Source organism: Amblyomma maculatum, chromosome 4 (genome assembly GCF_055883805.1).
Source record: "Amblyomma maculatum isolate TAMU_Amacu chromosome 4, ASM5588380v1, whole genome shotgun sequence".
Taxonomy (NCBI): Eukaryota; Metazoa; Arthropoda; class Arachnida; order Ixodida; family Ixodidae; genus Amblyomma; species Amblyomma maculatum.
The window spans coordinates 95,670,143-95,685,254 of NC_139347.1; the positions used below are offsets into that span (position 1 = coordinate 95,670,143).

The 15,112-nt window shown below is 45.8% G+C and overlaps 1 protein-coding gene across 1 annotated transcript; it reads right to left on the minus strand.

Moving 5' to 3' along the window:
- Positions 1–7,230: 7,230 nt before the first annotated feature.
- LOC146191693 (uncharacterized) lies at positions 7,231–9,217 on the minus strand. Its single transcript, XM_084602202.1, has 2 exons — positions 8,226–9,217; positions 7,231–7,647 (listed from the first exon to the last, which is right to left on the minus strand). Exons 1-2 carry the CDS (start codon positions 9,029–9,031, stop codon positions 7,557–7,559), a joined length of 897 nt encoding a protein of 298 aa, XP_084458328.1. The 5' UTR covers positions 9,032–9,217; the 3' UTR covers positions 7,231–7,556.
- Positions 9,218–15,112: the final 5,895 nt, after the last annotated feature.

Here is a 15,112-nt window from a genome sequence, read left to right on the forward strand (position 1 = left end):
GCGTGACAATATATAAAGAGTCTGAATAATTTAGCTGATATGAGTTGAAAAGAGGTAAATAAAGACATTTCAGACACAGAAGTTTTGAAGAGTATGAAGAGTATGAAGACATGTGCTCTGTAAAAGTTTTGTGACTGAGTCAGAACGATTTCGGCGATTAGATAAAAAACAAATGCTTTCCTTTGGACTATTTCCAGTGTGTAGTTCTTGTATTTTACTTGAGTATTCTACTGTAGGTCAGATAAGTGTCACATGGGCAATGCGTTTTGTCTCAGTAGTTGATTGCTTCAGAGCTCTCTTGATAAAGAGCAGTTTCTGTGTTAGTTACCTTGCGCACATGCACTTTCCAGGTAAGGTCAGAGAAGATAACAACTTTTAGGTATTAATTCGTAGTGCAACAAGACATAGTAGTTCTGTTCAGAGAGTATGAAAACACTGTTTCTTTTTTTTTTATCTTCGCAACACACATTGAGATAGTTTTTATTTTTCTGCTTTAATGGACATATTCTATGTCATACCACTTGACAACTTTCGTCAAAGCCTTATTAAGCTATATTGGTAATTTAAATACTTGTTTTCTTGGCAGAGCGCACATTCGTCTGCAAATAGCTGGATTTTAACGTCGATCTTATTTGCTAGGTTATTTATGAATAGTAAGAAGAGAAGCCGAGCTAAGACGATGCCCTGAGGCACACCGCAAAGACCTTGAACTGTGTCAGAAGTATGGCTGCCAAGCAGTACGAATTGCCTATGATCGGCCCTGATACTCGCTTATCCAGCCTATTACCAACCCGTTTCCAAGAATGTAAGTTTGAAAAAAAGTATTGCATGAGAGACCCAATCGAATGCATTCGATAGATCAAGAAGGGTGATATCAATTTGCAATTGGCTGTTCATAGTCTGAGCTAAGTCGTGTATAATTTCCACGAGCTGTGTAACGGTGGAAGGTCTGCGGCGGAAGCCGTGATAATCAGGGTGAATAATATGAATGGTTTCGACGAAACCTGTAATGAACTTCAAAATTATATGTTATAACATTTACAGCAGCTACAGGTTAATGAAATTGGTCGGTAGTTTGCCACGGATGTTTTGTCACCAGATTTGTGAAGTGGCATAACTTTGGCTACTTTCCACTCATCTGGGAGACGACTGTCGGGCGTTAACTTTGAGAAAATGAGATGTAAGTACTAGCCGAGTGGTTCGGCGTACCGTTTTAAGAAAGCTTTAGGTAGTCCGTCTGGCCCGGCACACCTCTTTGGATTGATATTTAGTAACATAGACAGTAAGCCTGATTCTGTGACTGTACTAGCAGTTTTCATCTCCTTTTAATGGCATAAATGGCTATTCTGGAGTGTTCACATGACTTGTAAATATTAACTGAAAATAGTAGTTAAAGGCATCTGCCCGCTGTTTGTTATCCGTATAAGACAATACACAGGACCGTTGCTGGGATTTTAAGTATTGCCGAAATTTCTGACGAGAGTTTTGAATAAAACTTTCTAGTGTGGTGCTATTATAGTGTTGTCTAGCGTACTGCATTTTAAGCTTTATTGATATTTAAGAGCACTCAAGTGTGAGTGATATCCAAAACGCTTGCATACTTATTTATTTTTCGAAGCCTTTTGATTTTGCGCTTTAAGTGTATAATTTCGCGCGTAATCCGTGAATTATGTTTCCTCGCCACCTTCGCTACTTTTAGGATGAACCTGTTGATGAAATACATGACATGGAACTTAAATTGCAGCCCTATATCATTAATTAGCGACTGTGAATTGGTACGAAAATTAAAAAAGTCCTGGTACTCGTAAACCAGATACGTAACGATAGCAGCACCATCTGTCCTGTCAAAAGCAAGGATATGTTTTATGAAGCGGTCATGCTGAACGGGAGGCAATGGGAAACTACACAAAACTAATTTGTGGTGAGACAGGCCGTCGAGTATTTCTACATGAGTACTACTTTTTTTGAAATCGTTACTTGCAAAGTTTACGTCAAGAACTGAACTTGAAGCCCCTGAGTACGAGTAGGTGTGGTTACGAGTTGATCAAGATTAAAGGTGAACAAGAAATCTAAAATGCGGTTATTCTCAACTGTTCCCAGTGCTCCAATCTATATCCGGAAGATTTAAATCGCCAGCCATAATAACCTTGCTATTAGACATGTATTTTAACGTGCGATTATGCAGGCAGTCTATATTGGACACATCACAATTCGGTGGTCTATAAATGGCACCCATGTGTACAATGCATTCTTGGAAAAAGACCTCGCAACACAAGTCCTCAACACCAGAAACCTCTGGCATGATAGAATAAGATATGTCACCTTTAAAAAGAATGATGGCGCCCCTGCCCCTATATTAGGGATATAGTAAGCTTATTGGTCGGTAATTTTTCAAATCCTTAGATATTTTTATAAATTAATAAATTAAGATAATGTTAGCTTTCTTCCAAGATTCCTGTGCCGTCGATGTCATCAAGCAGGGGGTGCCGTAAGCAGGGTAACCAGTTCTTATAGCTCTATATCCCCACCGTCCTTCAACAAATTTGTAGTTACAATATCTTCTCCAGCTGTGTTTCCCCTTTTCATGGCTTCTAAAGCTTTCTCAACCACGTCCTTCGTTACTGGCAGAACGTCTGACTGCTATTCACTACTGCCAATCTCATTATTGTCCTGACTACAACGGCTAGTGTAGAGATCAGTCATCGGCTACTCATTAGTAATGGCATTGCACACATTGCCCCTTAGCGCATACATCTGACTTTTTCATGTATCTAATTTCCTCTTCACCACCTTCAGGCTAACACCGTCCTTTAGAGCGTGCTCGATTTTATCCTAATTATACTTTCTTATATCGGACACTTTAAGCCTATCGATTACCTTCGGTAGCTCTGCCAGCTTTATCCTGTCTGTTGCCTTCGGGCTTTCATACCCTGACGTTTCTTAATCAAATCTTTTGTCTGCTACATATACGTATGCATTGTACATGTACACGCTTTTATTTTTCCAGCCTCCGGATCATATGCGTGTCCAATTTATCCCTGTCCACTTCTTCCGTATTCGTAGATTTTTCTCTGAAAACGATCTATAGCACCCATGCACCATGCACACGGCACCGCACGCATAACCACTCATGTGGAAAGAAAGCTAATCAGTTGCTGTTGGAAGAAAAAGTTGAAGTAGTAGACGAAAAATATGGGGACTCCCTATAAAATAATTGCAACGTAGGGAGGGAAAAGGGGTCTTGATACTCCGCAGAAAATAACTTCGTATACTGCAGTTACAGCAGATGGCAATCAAGGCGTAGCACTAATTAATTAGCCTGCAAGCACGTAAAATACAGAATCGTCCAAGAATACAGAGAATTTTGGCTAGAATTTAATATTGTACGAAAGCGGGGTTGTGCAAGCTTTCTGTGGCTATAGGCATGGTGCGCTGCAGTTTCAGCTGCACCTGTGACGCCATCTAGGAGCAACCATATCAGATGGCGGAAGTTTAATTGTGGCCTCCGCTATAGGGTCTGTTGCAACGCCGTGCTTGATCACGGAGGCAACGGATTTAACCTATAAGGTGCCTCGATGCGCGCGCTTCCGCTTAGTTTGGGGACAACCGCGTCGTCTGCTACGGCAGCCGCCATCCTCGCTCCCACCGCATGCAGGTTCTTTTCTCGGGACGAGACTCGCTCACTTATCGTCGGCGGCGGGTGTCGAAATTTATGAACAAGAAAAGTTTAATAGTACAATTTTTATCACAAATAAAAGAATCGCACGGAACCATTTTTTTTACAGAACATCTTTCTTTACAAAACAAAATTCGAAGTAGACAAAGGGCACTAACAACGAACGCTAACCGAGAAAGCGCATGTCCACACTACGCATTATCGACCGCTGCGACGATGTCTTCAGCATGCATGACGCTGGAAAGGGGTAGGAAATAGTCTGAAGCGCAGTGTTTACGTGCATACACGTATTCTTACCCTGCAGGCTCCCCAACAAAAGCGTATTTTGCACTTAGCAGCATCGAGTTCCGTAGCAAGGAAGTAGTGCGAAAAATACACTGATAATTTTTCAAATTACAATGTTGACAACAGCTTCTTCCCCACGAATATCTTCGTAACTAAACTGAAAAGCCCGATGCGAAAATTTGATTGTTAGAGGTTGCTTACTATGATAGCGCCTAAGCTTTGAAAATGGGTGCCGCTGGTTTCATGTAACATTTCCACAAAAATGAAATCCCTCGGAGCCCTTCAGCCCGCCTACTTACTCTCGCCGAAGACCCTCTTTATGCGCAAAGCCGAAAAATGGATGATATAGTAGGCAGAAAATATTACATCTACCCCGCCTTTGATCATTTTATATATTTATTGGCCATATGGTCGCGCAAAAATCATATTGCCTTTTTTCGCATGTATAGGCGTGGTTAACCCAATTTAACACAAGATAAAGACAAGCCTGATTTGTGCGCTGATGAGCGCGTCGGTGTGCACCTGCAAATACGAGCGTGGGTGCGAGCTTACATGTGTACATTCCCGCACGAACGTGTGTGCTTGCCTGCAGTAGTGAACAGACTGCCCGTGTGACAAATTAAACAGCCGTTCAGCAACTCCATGTCCCCAACAGCAATCCCTGGTTGCATGATCTGTAGCGCAGCTGGCAGAGGCATGACTATGTGCAGGACCGACTTGCGCATTCCTCTCGACTGCGTGTGCATATTGGCACCGTGATCCGCTCCTTTCAATATTTTAAGGCGAAAGCATTTAACGACTCATACTGTCGGTCACGATTCTGTCACACACTTTCGTCACACTATAGCTAACGCGACGTCATATCCGGTGAGGCGGCAATTTCGAAAATTTAGTCAGCAGGAGTCTAGTCAATTAAACTGATGACGTCATCGACATAACTAAGTAATTTAATAGTGATGATATAAAATTAATTGATCATTAGTAATTAGCCCATTAGCAATTAATTAAAGACCCTATGTGCACCGGGAAATCGAAACTTTATCCCTCGGACTCCCAGCCGAGTGCTTTAACCAACTGCGCCACGTCCAGGATCGTGTAACGCACATTATACTTCTCCTTGCCTACCGCGAGGATTATAGTAGCGATGACAATAACGCTGCAATCAGTGATAATGACAATGATGCCATTAGCGATGATAATGACGGTGCATTCAGTTGATAATAATGAGAAAACGTGATGCCCCGTATGCATCAGCAACGCTCAGGCATTCGCATTTCTGCCATGTAGATTCCACAGTGCTCCCGGATTTTTTGTGCACTTGGCTACGGCAGAAAGCATAATTATGCGCGCACTGACAAGCGCTTTGAAGTGCTGAGAAGTCGCGACTATGCTCCCTGCAAGTATAAGGTATCGCTATACAGCGCCCCTGAAGATAGCATTCGGAGCGCAGGGCTATGCATGACAAAACTTCGCTCCAGCGTGAAATTGAAATGAAAATTGACTGCACGCTGCTCGAAATACTTTCACGAACCGACATATGGGCGCGTAATACTGTAAAACAACCTTATTTAAATGCCCTTCATCAGAGGGCTAAGGCGCGTGGCAGGGAACTTGTAACTTGGGGAGGGAATTTCAGGCCATGTAATGCATGCTCTCGGGCATGTTTTGCGTTTGGAAAACACAGTGGTTTACTTCTGACTGCAGCTGCTAGTGGGAGCCGATCCAACTCTACATTCGAGGTTTAACCGCCCTCTTTATAACGGGTTCCGAGTATTTCTTTACATTAACATAAACGTTTCGAAGAATTCAAGCTGTGATCCTGAATAGTAATGCGCCCATTTTACTTCTTTCATGTGGTTTCGAAAGACAACTATTTTCATTCTCTCCACAAACCAGCAGAGACATAGGGTGCAGTTTTTGGCATAAATGTAGAACTCACATCTTGCATAGCTAGAGTGGTCTTGCTAAGTTCCAAGCTGCTATAACGCTGGCGCTACCACGGTTCGATGTTTCACGGAGTGAGCAGAAGCCTCAACCTTGGAGCGAAGGCAAAGCGCGCAACAGGAAGTGCGGTTGATATCTCTCAGCGTTAGCTCTAATGCGTTCATTCGCGAAGAATGCATAATGGGGTACAGATGCGGACATAAGTAAACGGAACACGCTTTTTTGTTCAAACTGAAATCACGCCTTCTGCACTGGAGAACAGAAAATATTTGCCAGGTGAAAAGACACTGGCGTCTACAACCGGTTTGCACATACCCCGACTGCCAGTTTCAACAATGAAGCGCGTAAGTAGTTTAGGAGAAAATAGAGTGTTTCGTACACGTGGTTTCGTATACTTTTGTGCGCACCGGTAAATACATCTAATCATCAAACAATGAGAGGCCAGACTAGCCTGCTGTCGAGAAGCTTACTAAGCGCGGAATCGAGCCAACATCGAAGCGTCATCAACGACTGCGGCCGATGACTTACGCTCGTGAAACTTCGTTCAAGGATACTTGAACCTCAACAATTTAAACGTTAGGGGCCCCGTGTCGCAGAAAAGCCGGTGTCGGCGCTGTGGTTGTAACGCGAAAATTAGAAGTAAAGAAATGAAAGTGCGAGGCGAGCACGCAACCACTCCGTCACAGAACCGAATTGCTTTCCCCGAAATAAAGGTGACCCTCATGTATGCATTCCCTTAATGTTTAGGTATGTCATTAAAAAGAAATTCTAGAGGTAATAGGTAATCGAGTGGAAAATAAAATTTCCGCTTTGCTTACCTGCGATACGGCACCTAGTGGAAAATTCCTTCGTTCGTACGGCGCTGCCGCAACAGATGGCAACAGATATCTCATGCAGATCATTGTACCGATGCGTGTGCTAGTAGCTAAAGCCGACTGTAAAATATTCCCCCTTCCAAAGGCTCAGATATAAGTTTCTAGATGTACGATGTTTAACGAAATCGTTGTCTCGCTTATACCAGACGATCGTGAATGTCGACACGCCGTCGGTGGCCCGTCTTCTGGCCAACAGGAAATCCCACCGGGCTGTGCTGGCAGCGTGCGCACATGCCTTTCCCAGCTCGAATAATGTGTCAAACCACGCGACAGCAATTGTGGGCACCCGTACATCAGGGTTTGAAGAAAGCGTCACGATAATCGAGGATGACTTCGCGCCGATGGGAGCACGAGATCATTCCTTGTGACTTCACCAAGACAATGCTTTGCCGCAGTCCCTTGCAGGCAACGCAACAAGCATACTGAAAATATAAGACTGAACACCACAGGTTTTCGTCGCAAGTTTATCTTTATTGTCATATAAAACTCCAGATGTGTGGTAAACAATGTATGGGACCATAGTGGACAGCCTGCGATGCGGTTAAGTTCGCACCTCAAACGGCGTGTAAAAGGCGCCATGAAAACTCGCAAACAGCACTGCAGACATGAACTACTTAAAAACGATTGAGGCACTACATATTTGTAAAGGATGGTGTGGTCATCTGAGTACGTGAATCACACTGTGTGCAGAAAGTCCCAAGCACAACATATATCGCGCATCACCGGTTGCACAACCGTCGGTTGCACATGTCGTCGGGAGCGGGGCGAGCATCCCGTCATCGGCAGTCGGCGTATATCGATGAGCAATCAAGGCCAGCCATGCCTTCGCGGACGGCGCGTTCGTACTTGAGTCCATGGAGGTAATCGCTGCGTCAGAAACAGAACACAAGGTACACACGTCACCTCAGATTCGTCCGCAGTTTGGCACCATTTGAACGCGGAAAATGTCTGCAGCGGCGATTATAGAGCGGCAAAGCACCCTGTGCACGTATACGCACGGAAGGCAAGGCAAAATTAAGAGTATCATACTTCGGAAAGCTAAATGAATGTGCTAGAGCGTGATCGCAAATCCTTAATATCTCGCCAACCGCATGTCGTAAAACAGAGCGCACGAAAGCGTCTCCCGGAAGTTATTTCCTTTTATTTAAATCCGCAAAAAGTAGAAGCGTACAAGGAAAAGACTAATGAATGCCCGAGAAGCTGAAACTAAATGTTTTAATTTTTGCGAAGCTAATAGGACGAAAACAGGACGGGAAAGTAGTGCTGTGTTATTCTAACGTTTTGAAAGTAGAAGGCGCAACGGCATTCAGTCACCCTAGAAAATTCGGCAGGAAATTAGTTCATTTTGCTCGTTGCACATTCACCAATGGGTTCCAAATCATTCAACTCTTACGATTTCGCGCACACTCAAGACGGAATAGAATTTTCAAAAATTTCATACTCACCCCAGGTAGCTCATGAGCATTACACTCACGGGGTAGTCCTTTACGAGCCTCGACACAGACTGGCACACCTTGAACGAAGAGCACCGGGCGGTTGAGTTCGGTGCCCTCGGAGTAACGACTCGTTTCTGAGGCGCAAAACTTGCTTGGGTGGAAACAGGCGGATGCGTCACCATCTTCGTCGTCGAAGCCTTTGTCGTCGTGGACGGTACGGTGGCCTCGGATGCAGCAAGAGTGGAGGTGCTCTCCAGTGTGGTAGAAATAACCGCCGGCAGTGATTCAGACGTCGCCGTCACCTCAGCGCTGCTTGTGACCGCGGACATTCCAGGCACGGCCGCCATCCACGACTCTGGCACATAGTTCCTCATCCAATCCATCACGGCCTCACCCATTGGAGAGTGTGCCAGGCCAGATGCCAGAGTGAAGGGTGTAGCAGCTTCGCCGGGATCGGACCTCGCTGTGAAGACCGAGGTAATCTTGAGCAGCGACGCCAGCTGAGGGAATGTGAACAGGGCGACGTACAGGAGAAAGTAGAGGGTCAACAGGGTTTCCAGGGGTAGGTTCACCAGCTTCATGGCGCTGACCACAACGGCTTTGACCAGGGGAACCACGACGGCAATTACTGCCAAGGCGTACGGGAGGGCGACGGCGGGTAAAAGCAACGAGAACGTCTTGGAACTTTCAACGATAGCGACCTCATCAGCGTCGCCGGAAGCCGCGAAGACGGAAACAGCATTCGCAGCGCATAACAAAAACAGTAGACAGGCCATCATTTTGCTCAACTTAGGAACTGCACCGCTCGCTCGCATGACTGAGGAGATGTATAAATACGTCTGAGGCGCCGGCCAGACGAGTCACGGGTTCTTATGACGCACCGAATGCGATTCCGGGTGACTGGAAGGCTTTAAACAAGGGGGCTATCAGTTAACGCCCATCGCTAGGGGCACTATGTGGGCGGTTCCCTTGTTCAAGACAAACTACTACGAGGACAGCGCACTTTACTTCCTATCTAGTCAATGATATACAAGCTGTGGGAAAAACGGAAAAGCTGCGCGAACGTTTATCTTTATCCGGGGTATCACGATGGACGAGAAGCTTTTAATCTTTCTGGGAGCCAAAAAAATAGAGGGCCATTTGAACTCCGCCGTAAAGGGTATGATGCGATAGCATTTAACACACAGAAACGATGTTTTGTCACTTTTTTATTTATTTATTTATTTATTTATTTATTTATTTATTTATTTATTCATTTGTTTATTTGTTTATTTATTTATTTATTTATTTATTTATTTATTTATTTATTTATTTATTTATTTATTTATTTATTTATTTATCTATTTATTTATTTATTTATTTATTTATTTATTTATTTATTTATTTATTTATTTATTTATTTATTTATTTATTTATTTATTTATTTATTTATTTATTTATTTATTTAGTGCGCAGCACTTCTGGCCGCAATCACGGATTTCGCAGGTGGCAGTCCGACACCTGCTTTCTCGTTGTATCTCTCTCGCCCTCGTCAGTTCTGCCAGTTGCGTCTAGTGACTCGTCAGGTACTACGTGGTGCTCGCATAGAGAGGAGGAGAAGGGTAGGGATCCCAGCAAATGTGCGCGCCGGCCCGGAGAGCAAGAGGGTAGTTTCCGCACAGCGCGTGCGCGCGTCACCACGGAGAGCTGACCGAGGGAAAGCGACTGCCGGTATCGCATGTTCACGGCTTAAAAGTGGATTCTGCTTAAAAAACCGATGCACTTTGATGCGTTCAACGGAACTAGAACGTTGGCTGTGCTCGATGCCACGCCCAGTCGCCGACAGCGAAAACCTTCGCTATACATCCGGCTCAGTAGCACTGAGATGAGCCCCTGCGTAAAAATGCTTACCTGAACCTCAAAAAGGCCGATAGTGAAAACTTGAACGGCAGGCATACAAAGCGGCTCTCGGTCTCCCCAGAAACACGTCCACCGCGCGACTTCTGTCACTAAGGGTCTACAACACCCTCGAAGAGCTCATTGAGGCACAATTGACATCGCTAGAGCAGCGGCTCAGACTGAGGCGGGGATGTGTATCCTTAGAGGCTTAGGCGAGGCCCTTCAAGCGAGGTGATCTTGCCCGTATAGAGGTGCGTGAACGCATTTGGGTCAAACCCCTCCCCAAGAACATGCAAGCGGATCGCCACGAACGTCGGAGGAGGGCCAGGGCGAAGGCGTTGGGCAAAAAGTATCAAGGGGATGATAGTGCCGTGTATGTTGATGCGGCAAAATACATTACAGGAAAGCAAGCTTTCGCTGTGATTGCGGTGAGCATTTCCCGCAGGGTAGCAGCTACGGTGGTCACGGGCAGAGTAGAAGAGGCAGAAGAGGCCGCAATAGCCCTAGGAATTGTTCAAAATTCTCAGTGATTCCAAAACGGCCCTTCGCAACTTCGCCAGGGGCCGTATCTCCGCCACTGCATTCAAAATTCTTAGCGCGTTGCCAAAGGATAGGAAGGTATGTGGATCTCGTATGGGTCCCGGCTGCATCGGCTCATTCGGGCGTCCCGGGGAACGAGACCGCTCACCAATATGCTCGAGGTTTTGTCAGCCGAGCTGGTGAGGGGATCTCTGACGCGGGTGCCCGACGGAGTGAGACTCTGGATACCTACCAGGCCATTACCACTTACTACAAAGAGTTCAGGGCGAGCCTGCCTCCTCCGCACGCTTCGCTCAGCTGAGACCAGGCTACTACGTGGCGGCGGCTGCAAACGCGGTCGCAGCCAAACCCTTGGACTTATGCCAAGATCTTTCCCAGTATAGTAAATCCGTACTGCCAACTGTGCGGCGAGCCTGCCACCTTAGACCATATAATCTGGGACTGCGCGGAGGATCCGCCTCCGGCAGATCTAGTACCATCTCCCTCGCTGGAAAACTGGGAAGCTGTTCTTGCAAGCCGGGACCCATACGTCCAGTCCCGGGCCTCGGCAAGAGCGCAAGAGGTCGCTGACAGACTTGGACTGCCGGCCACCTGGAGCAGCTGAATGCAGCCCAAGGCGAAAACAATCTAAATCGCTGACGAATAAAGTTTCTTCTCTATCTCTTTCTATCTTTCTAACTCTGCGGCCCCAATTAGGCGGCATGAATCACTGCCTTATTTGGGAGCAAATGTTTGAATTAACACGCACTGTTCTCATTACAGAGGTGAAAGAGAAAAACGCTAAATGAGCGCAGTGGAGGAGGAGGAGGAAACAACTTTATTTAACGCACTATTAAGCGTCGAGAATGTCCTGGGCCAGAGTCATCAAGGACAACTGGTCCTTCAGCTGGTCAGAGGCTAACCAAGCCCACCAGGCTGGGGTAGGAGGGTGTGGAAAGTGAGGTGGCTGTATTGCAACAAGGCAGGAAAACATGCAGTGTTCTAAGTTTGCATAATGTTCAGAACAATTTGGGCATGAGGGGGAATATCTGATTCGGTATAGAAATGATCGCGCAGGAGTAAGGATTGTATTGAGCTGTATGCGCCTCAGTATGCGTATTTGCGTGGTAGTGAGGGATTTATCAGGAAGAGGAAGTGTACAAAGAGTTTCCCTAATGTTGTCATAGTGAGTGTCGATTTCTTTTTTGTAGTCAAGAAGGCGTCCGCGCAACGCCTTTCATTTGCAGCTTCTTCGAACGCCGCACCACACAGAAAACAGAAGCAAACCCAGATGTCTAGGAGACGTTGTAGAAAAGGCATCAGCGACGTTTTAAATTGATTTACAGGATAGAAAAAGCGCAGTATCTCACAATTCTCCGTGGACACATGTATCACGCCGTAAAGGAAAGGAGGAAGGTGGAAGTAAAAGAAAGGGAGAGGTGCCGTAGTGGAGGGCTACGATCCACCGCACTATAATGGTTTTCGAGTCGTCGCACTTTAGTGGTCCAAAGTGCTCTCTAGACTTTTAACTCTCGCTCTCGAAAGCGTGACACCTCTGCTGTCAACCTTCTGTCGACAACGATGAGGCATTATTTCGCCTTAACAGTTCTTATGGCACCTCTGCTGACAACCTTCTGTCGACAACGATGAGGCATTATTTCGCCTTAACAGTGCTGGCACCTCTGCTGACAACCTTCTGTCGACAACGATGAGGCATTATTTCGCTTTTACAGTTCTTCTGGCACCTCTGCTGACAACCTTCTGTCGACAACGATGAGGCATTATTTCGCCTTAAAAGTTCTTCTGGCACCTCTGCTGACAACCTTCTGTCGACAACGATGAGGCATTATTTCGCCTTAACAGTTCTTATGGCACCTCTGCTGACAACCTTCTGTCGACAATGATGAGGCATTATTTCGCCTTAACAGTTCTTATGGCACCTTTGCTGACAACCTTCTGTCGACAACGATGAGGCATTATTCGCTTTTACAGTTCTTCTGGCACCTCTGCTGACAACCTTCTGTCGACAACGATGAGGCATTATTTCGCCTTAACAGTTCTTCTGGTACCTCTGCTGACAACCTTCTGTCGACAACGATGAGGCATTATTCTCGCCTTAACAGTTCTTCTGGCACCTCTGCTGACAACCTTCTGTCGACAACGATGAGGCAATATGTCGCTTTTACAGTTATTCTGGCACCTCTGCTGACAACCTTCTGTTGACAACAATGAGGCATTATTTCGCCTTAACAGTTCTTCTGGCACCTCTCCTGACAACCTTCTGTCGACAACGATGAGGCATTATTTCGCTTTTACAGTTCTTCTGGCACCTCTGCTGACAACCTTCTGTCGACAATGATGAGGCATTATTTCGCTTTTACAGTTCTTCTGGCACCTCTGCTGACAACCTTCTGTCGACAACAATGAGGCATTATTTCTCATTTACAGTTCTTCTGGCACCTCTGCTGACAACCTTCTGTCGACAACGATGAGGCATTATTTCGCCTTAACAGTTCTTCTGGCACCTCTGCTGACAACCTTCTGTCGACAACGATGAGGCATTATTTCGCCTTAACAGTTCTTCTGGCACCTCTGCTGAAACCCTTCTGTCGACAACGATGAGGCATTATTTCGCTTTTACAGTTCTTCTCGCACCTCTGCTGACAACCTTCTGTCAACAACGATGAGGCATTATTTCGCCTTAACAGTTCTTCTGGCACCTCTGCTGACAACCTTCTGTCGACAACGATGAGGCATTATTTCGCTTTTACAGTTCTTAGGCACCTCTGCTGACAACCTTCTGTCGACAACAATGAGGCATTATTTCGCTTTTACAGTTCTTATGGCAACTCTGCTGACAACCTTCTGTCGACAACGATGAGGCATTGTTTCGCTTTTACAGTTCCTATGGCACCTCTGCTGACAACCTTCTGTCGACAACGATGAGGCATTATTTCGCCTTAACAGTTCTTCTGGCACCTCTGCTGACAACCTTCTGTCGACAACGATGAGGCATTATTTCGCTTTTACAGTTCTTAGGCACCTCTGCTGACAACCTTCTGTCGACAACAATGAGGCATTATTTCGCTTTTACAGTTCTTCTGGCACCTCTGCTGACAACCTTCTGTCGACAACGATGAGGCATTATTTCGCCTTAACAGTTCTTCTGCCACCTCTGCTGACAACCTTCTGTCGACAACGATGAGGCATTATTTCGCTTTTACAATTCTTATGGCACCTCTGCTGACAACCTTCTGTCGACAACGATGAGGCATTATTTCGCTTTTACAGTTCTTCTGGCACCTCTGCTGACAACCTTCTGTCGACAACGATGAGGAATTATTTCGCTTTTACAGTTCTTCTGGCACCTCTGCTGACAACCTTCTGTCGACAACGATGAGGCATTATATCGCCTTAACAGTTCTTCTGGCACCTCTGCAGACAACCTTCTGTCGACAACGATGAGGCATTATTTCGCCTTAACAGTTCTTCTGGCACCTCTGCTGACAACCTTCTGTCGACAACAATGCGGCATTATTTCGCTTTTACAGTTCTTCTGGCACCTCTGCTGACAACCTTCTGTCGACAACGATGAGGCAATATTTCGCCTTAACAGTTCTTCTGGCACCTCTGCTGACAACCTTCTGTCGACAACGATGAGGCATTATTTCGCTTTTACAGTTCTTCCGGCACCTCTGCTGACAATCTTCTGTCGACAACGATGAGGCATTATTTCGCCTTAACAGTTCTTCTGGCACCTCTGCTGACAACCTTCTGTCGACAACGATGAGGCATTATTTCGCCTTAACAGTTCTTCTGGCACCTCTGCTGACAACCTTCTGTCGACAACGATGAGGCATTATTTCGCTTTTACAGTTCTTCTGGCACCTCTGCTGACAACCTTCTGTCGGCAACGATGAGGCATTATTTCGCTTTTACAGTTCTTATGGCACCTCTGCTGACAACCTTCTGTCGACAACGATGAGGCATTATTTCGCTTTTACAGTTCTTCTGGCAACTCTGCTGACAACCTTCTGTCGACAACGATGAGGCATTATTTCGCTCTTACAGTTCTTCTGGCACCTCTGCTGACAACCTTCTGTCGACAACGATGAGGCATTATTTCGCCTTAACAGTTCTTCTGCCACCTCTGCTGACAACCTTCCGCCGACAACGATGAGGCATTATTTCGCTTTTACAGTTCTTCTGGCACCTCTGCTGACAACCTTCTGTCGACAACGATGAGGCATTATTTCGCCTTAACAGTTCTTCTGCCACCTCTGCTGACAACCTTCTGTCGACAACGATGAGGCATTGTTTCGCTTTTACAGTTCTTATGGCACCTCTGCTGACAACCTTCTGTCGACAACGATGAGGCATTATTTCGCTTTTACAGTTCTTCTGGCACCTCTGCTGACAACCTACTGTCGACAACGATGAGGCATTATTTTGCCTTTACAGTTCTTCTGGCACCTCTGCTGACAACCTTCTGTCGACAA

What these genes read in the sequence shown, in the direction of transcription:
- LOC146191693 (XM_084602202.1), bottom strand. Translation starts at nt 9,031, where the DNA reads ATGCGAGCGAGCGGTGCAGTTCCTAAGTTGAGCAAAATGATGGCCTGT. An exon ending in ATGCTCATGAGCTACCTGGG is followed by an intron (nt 7,648 to 8,225) that starts GTGAGTATGAAA and finishes TTTCTGACGCAG; the next exon opens with CGATTACCTCCATGGACTCA.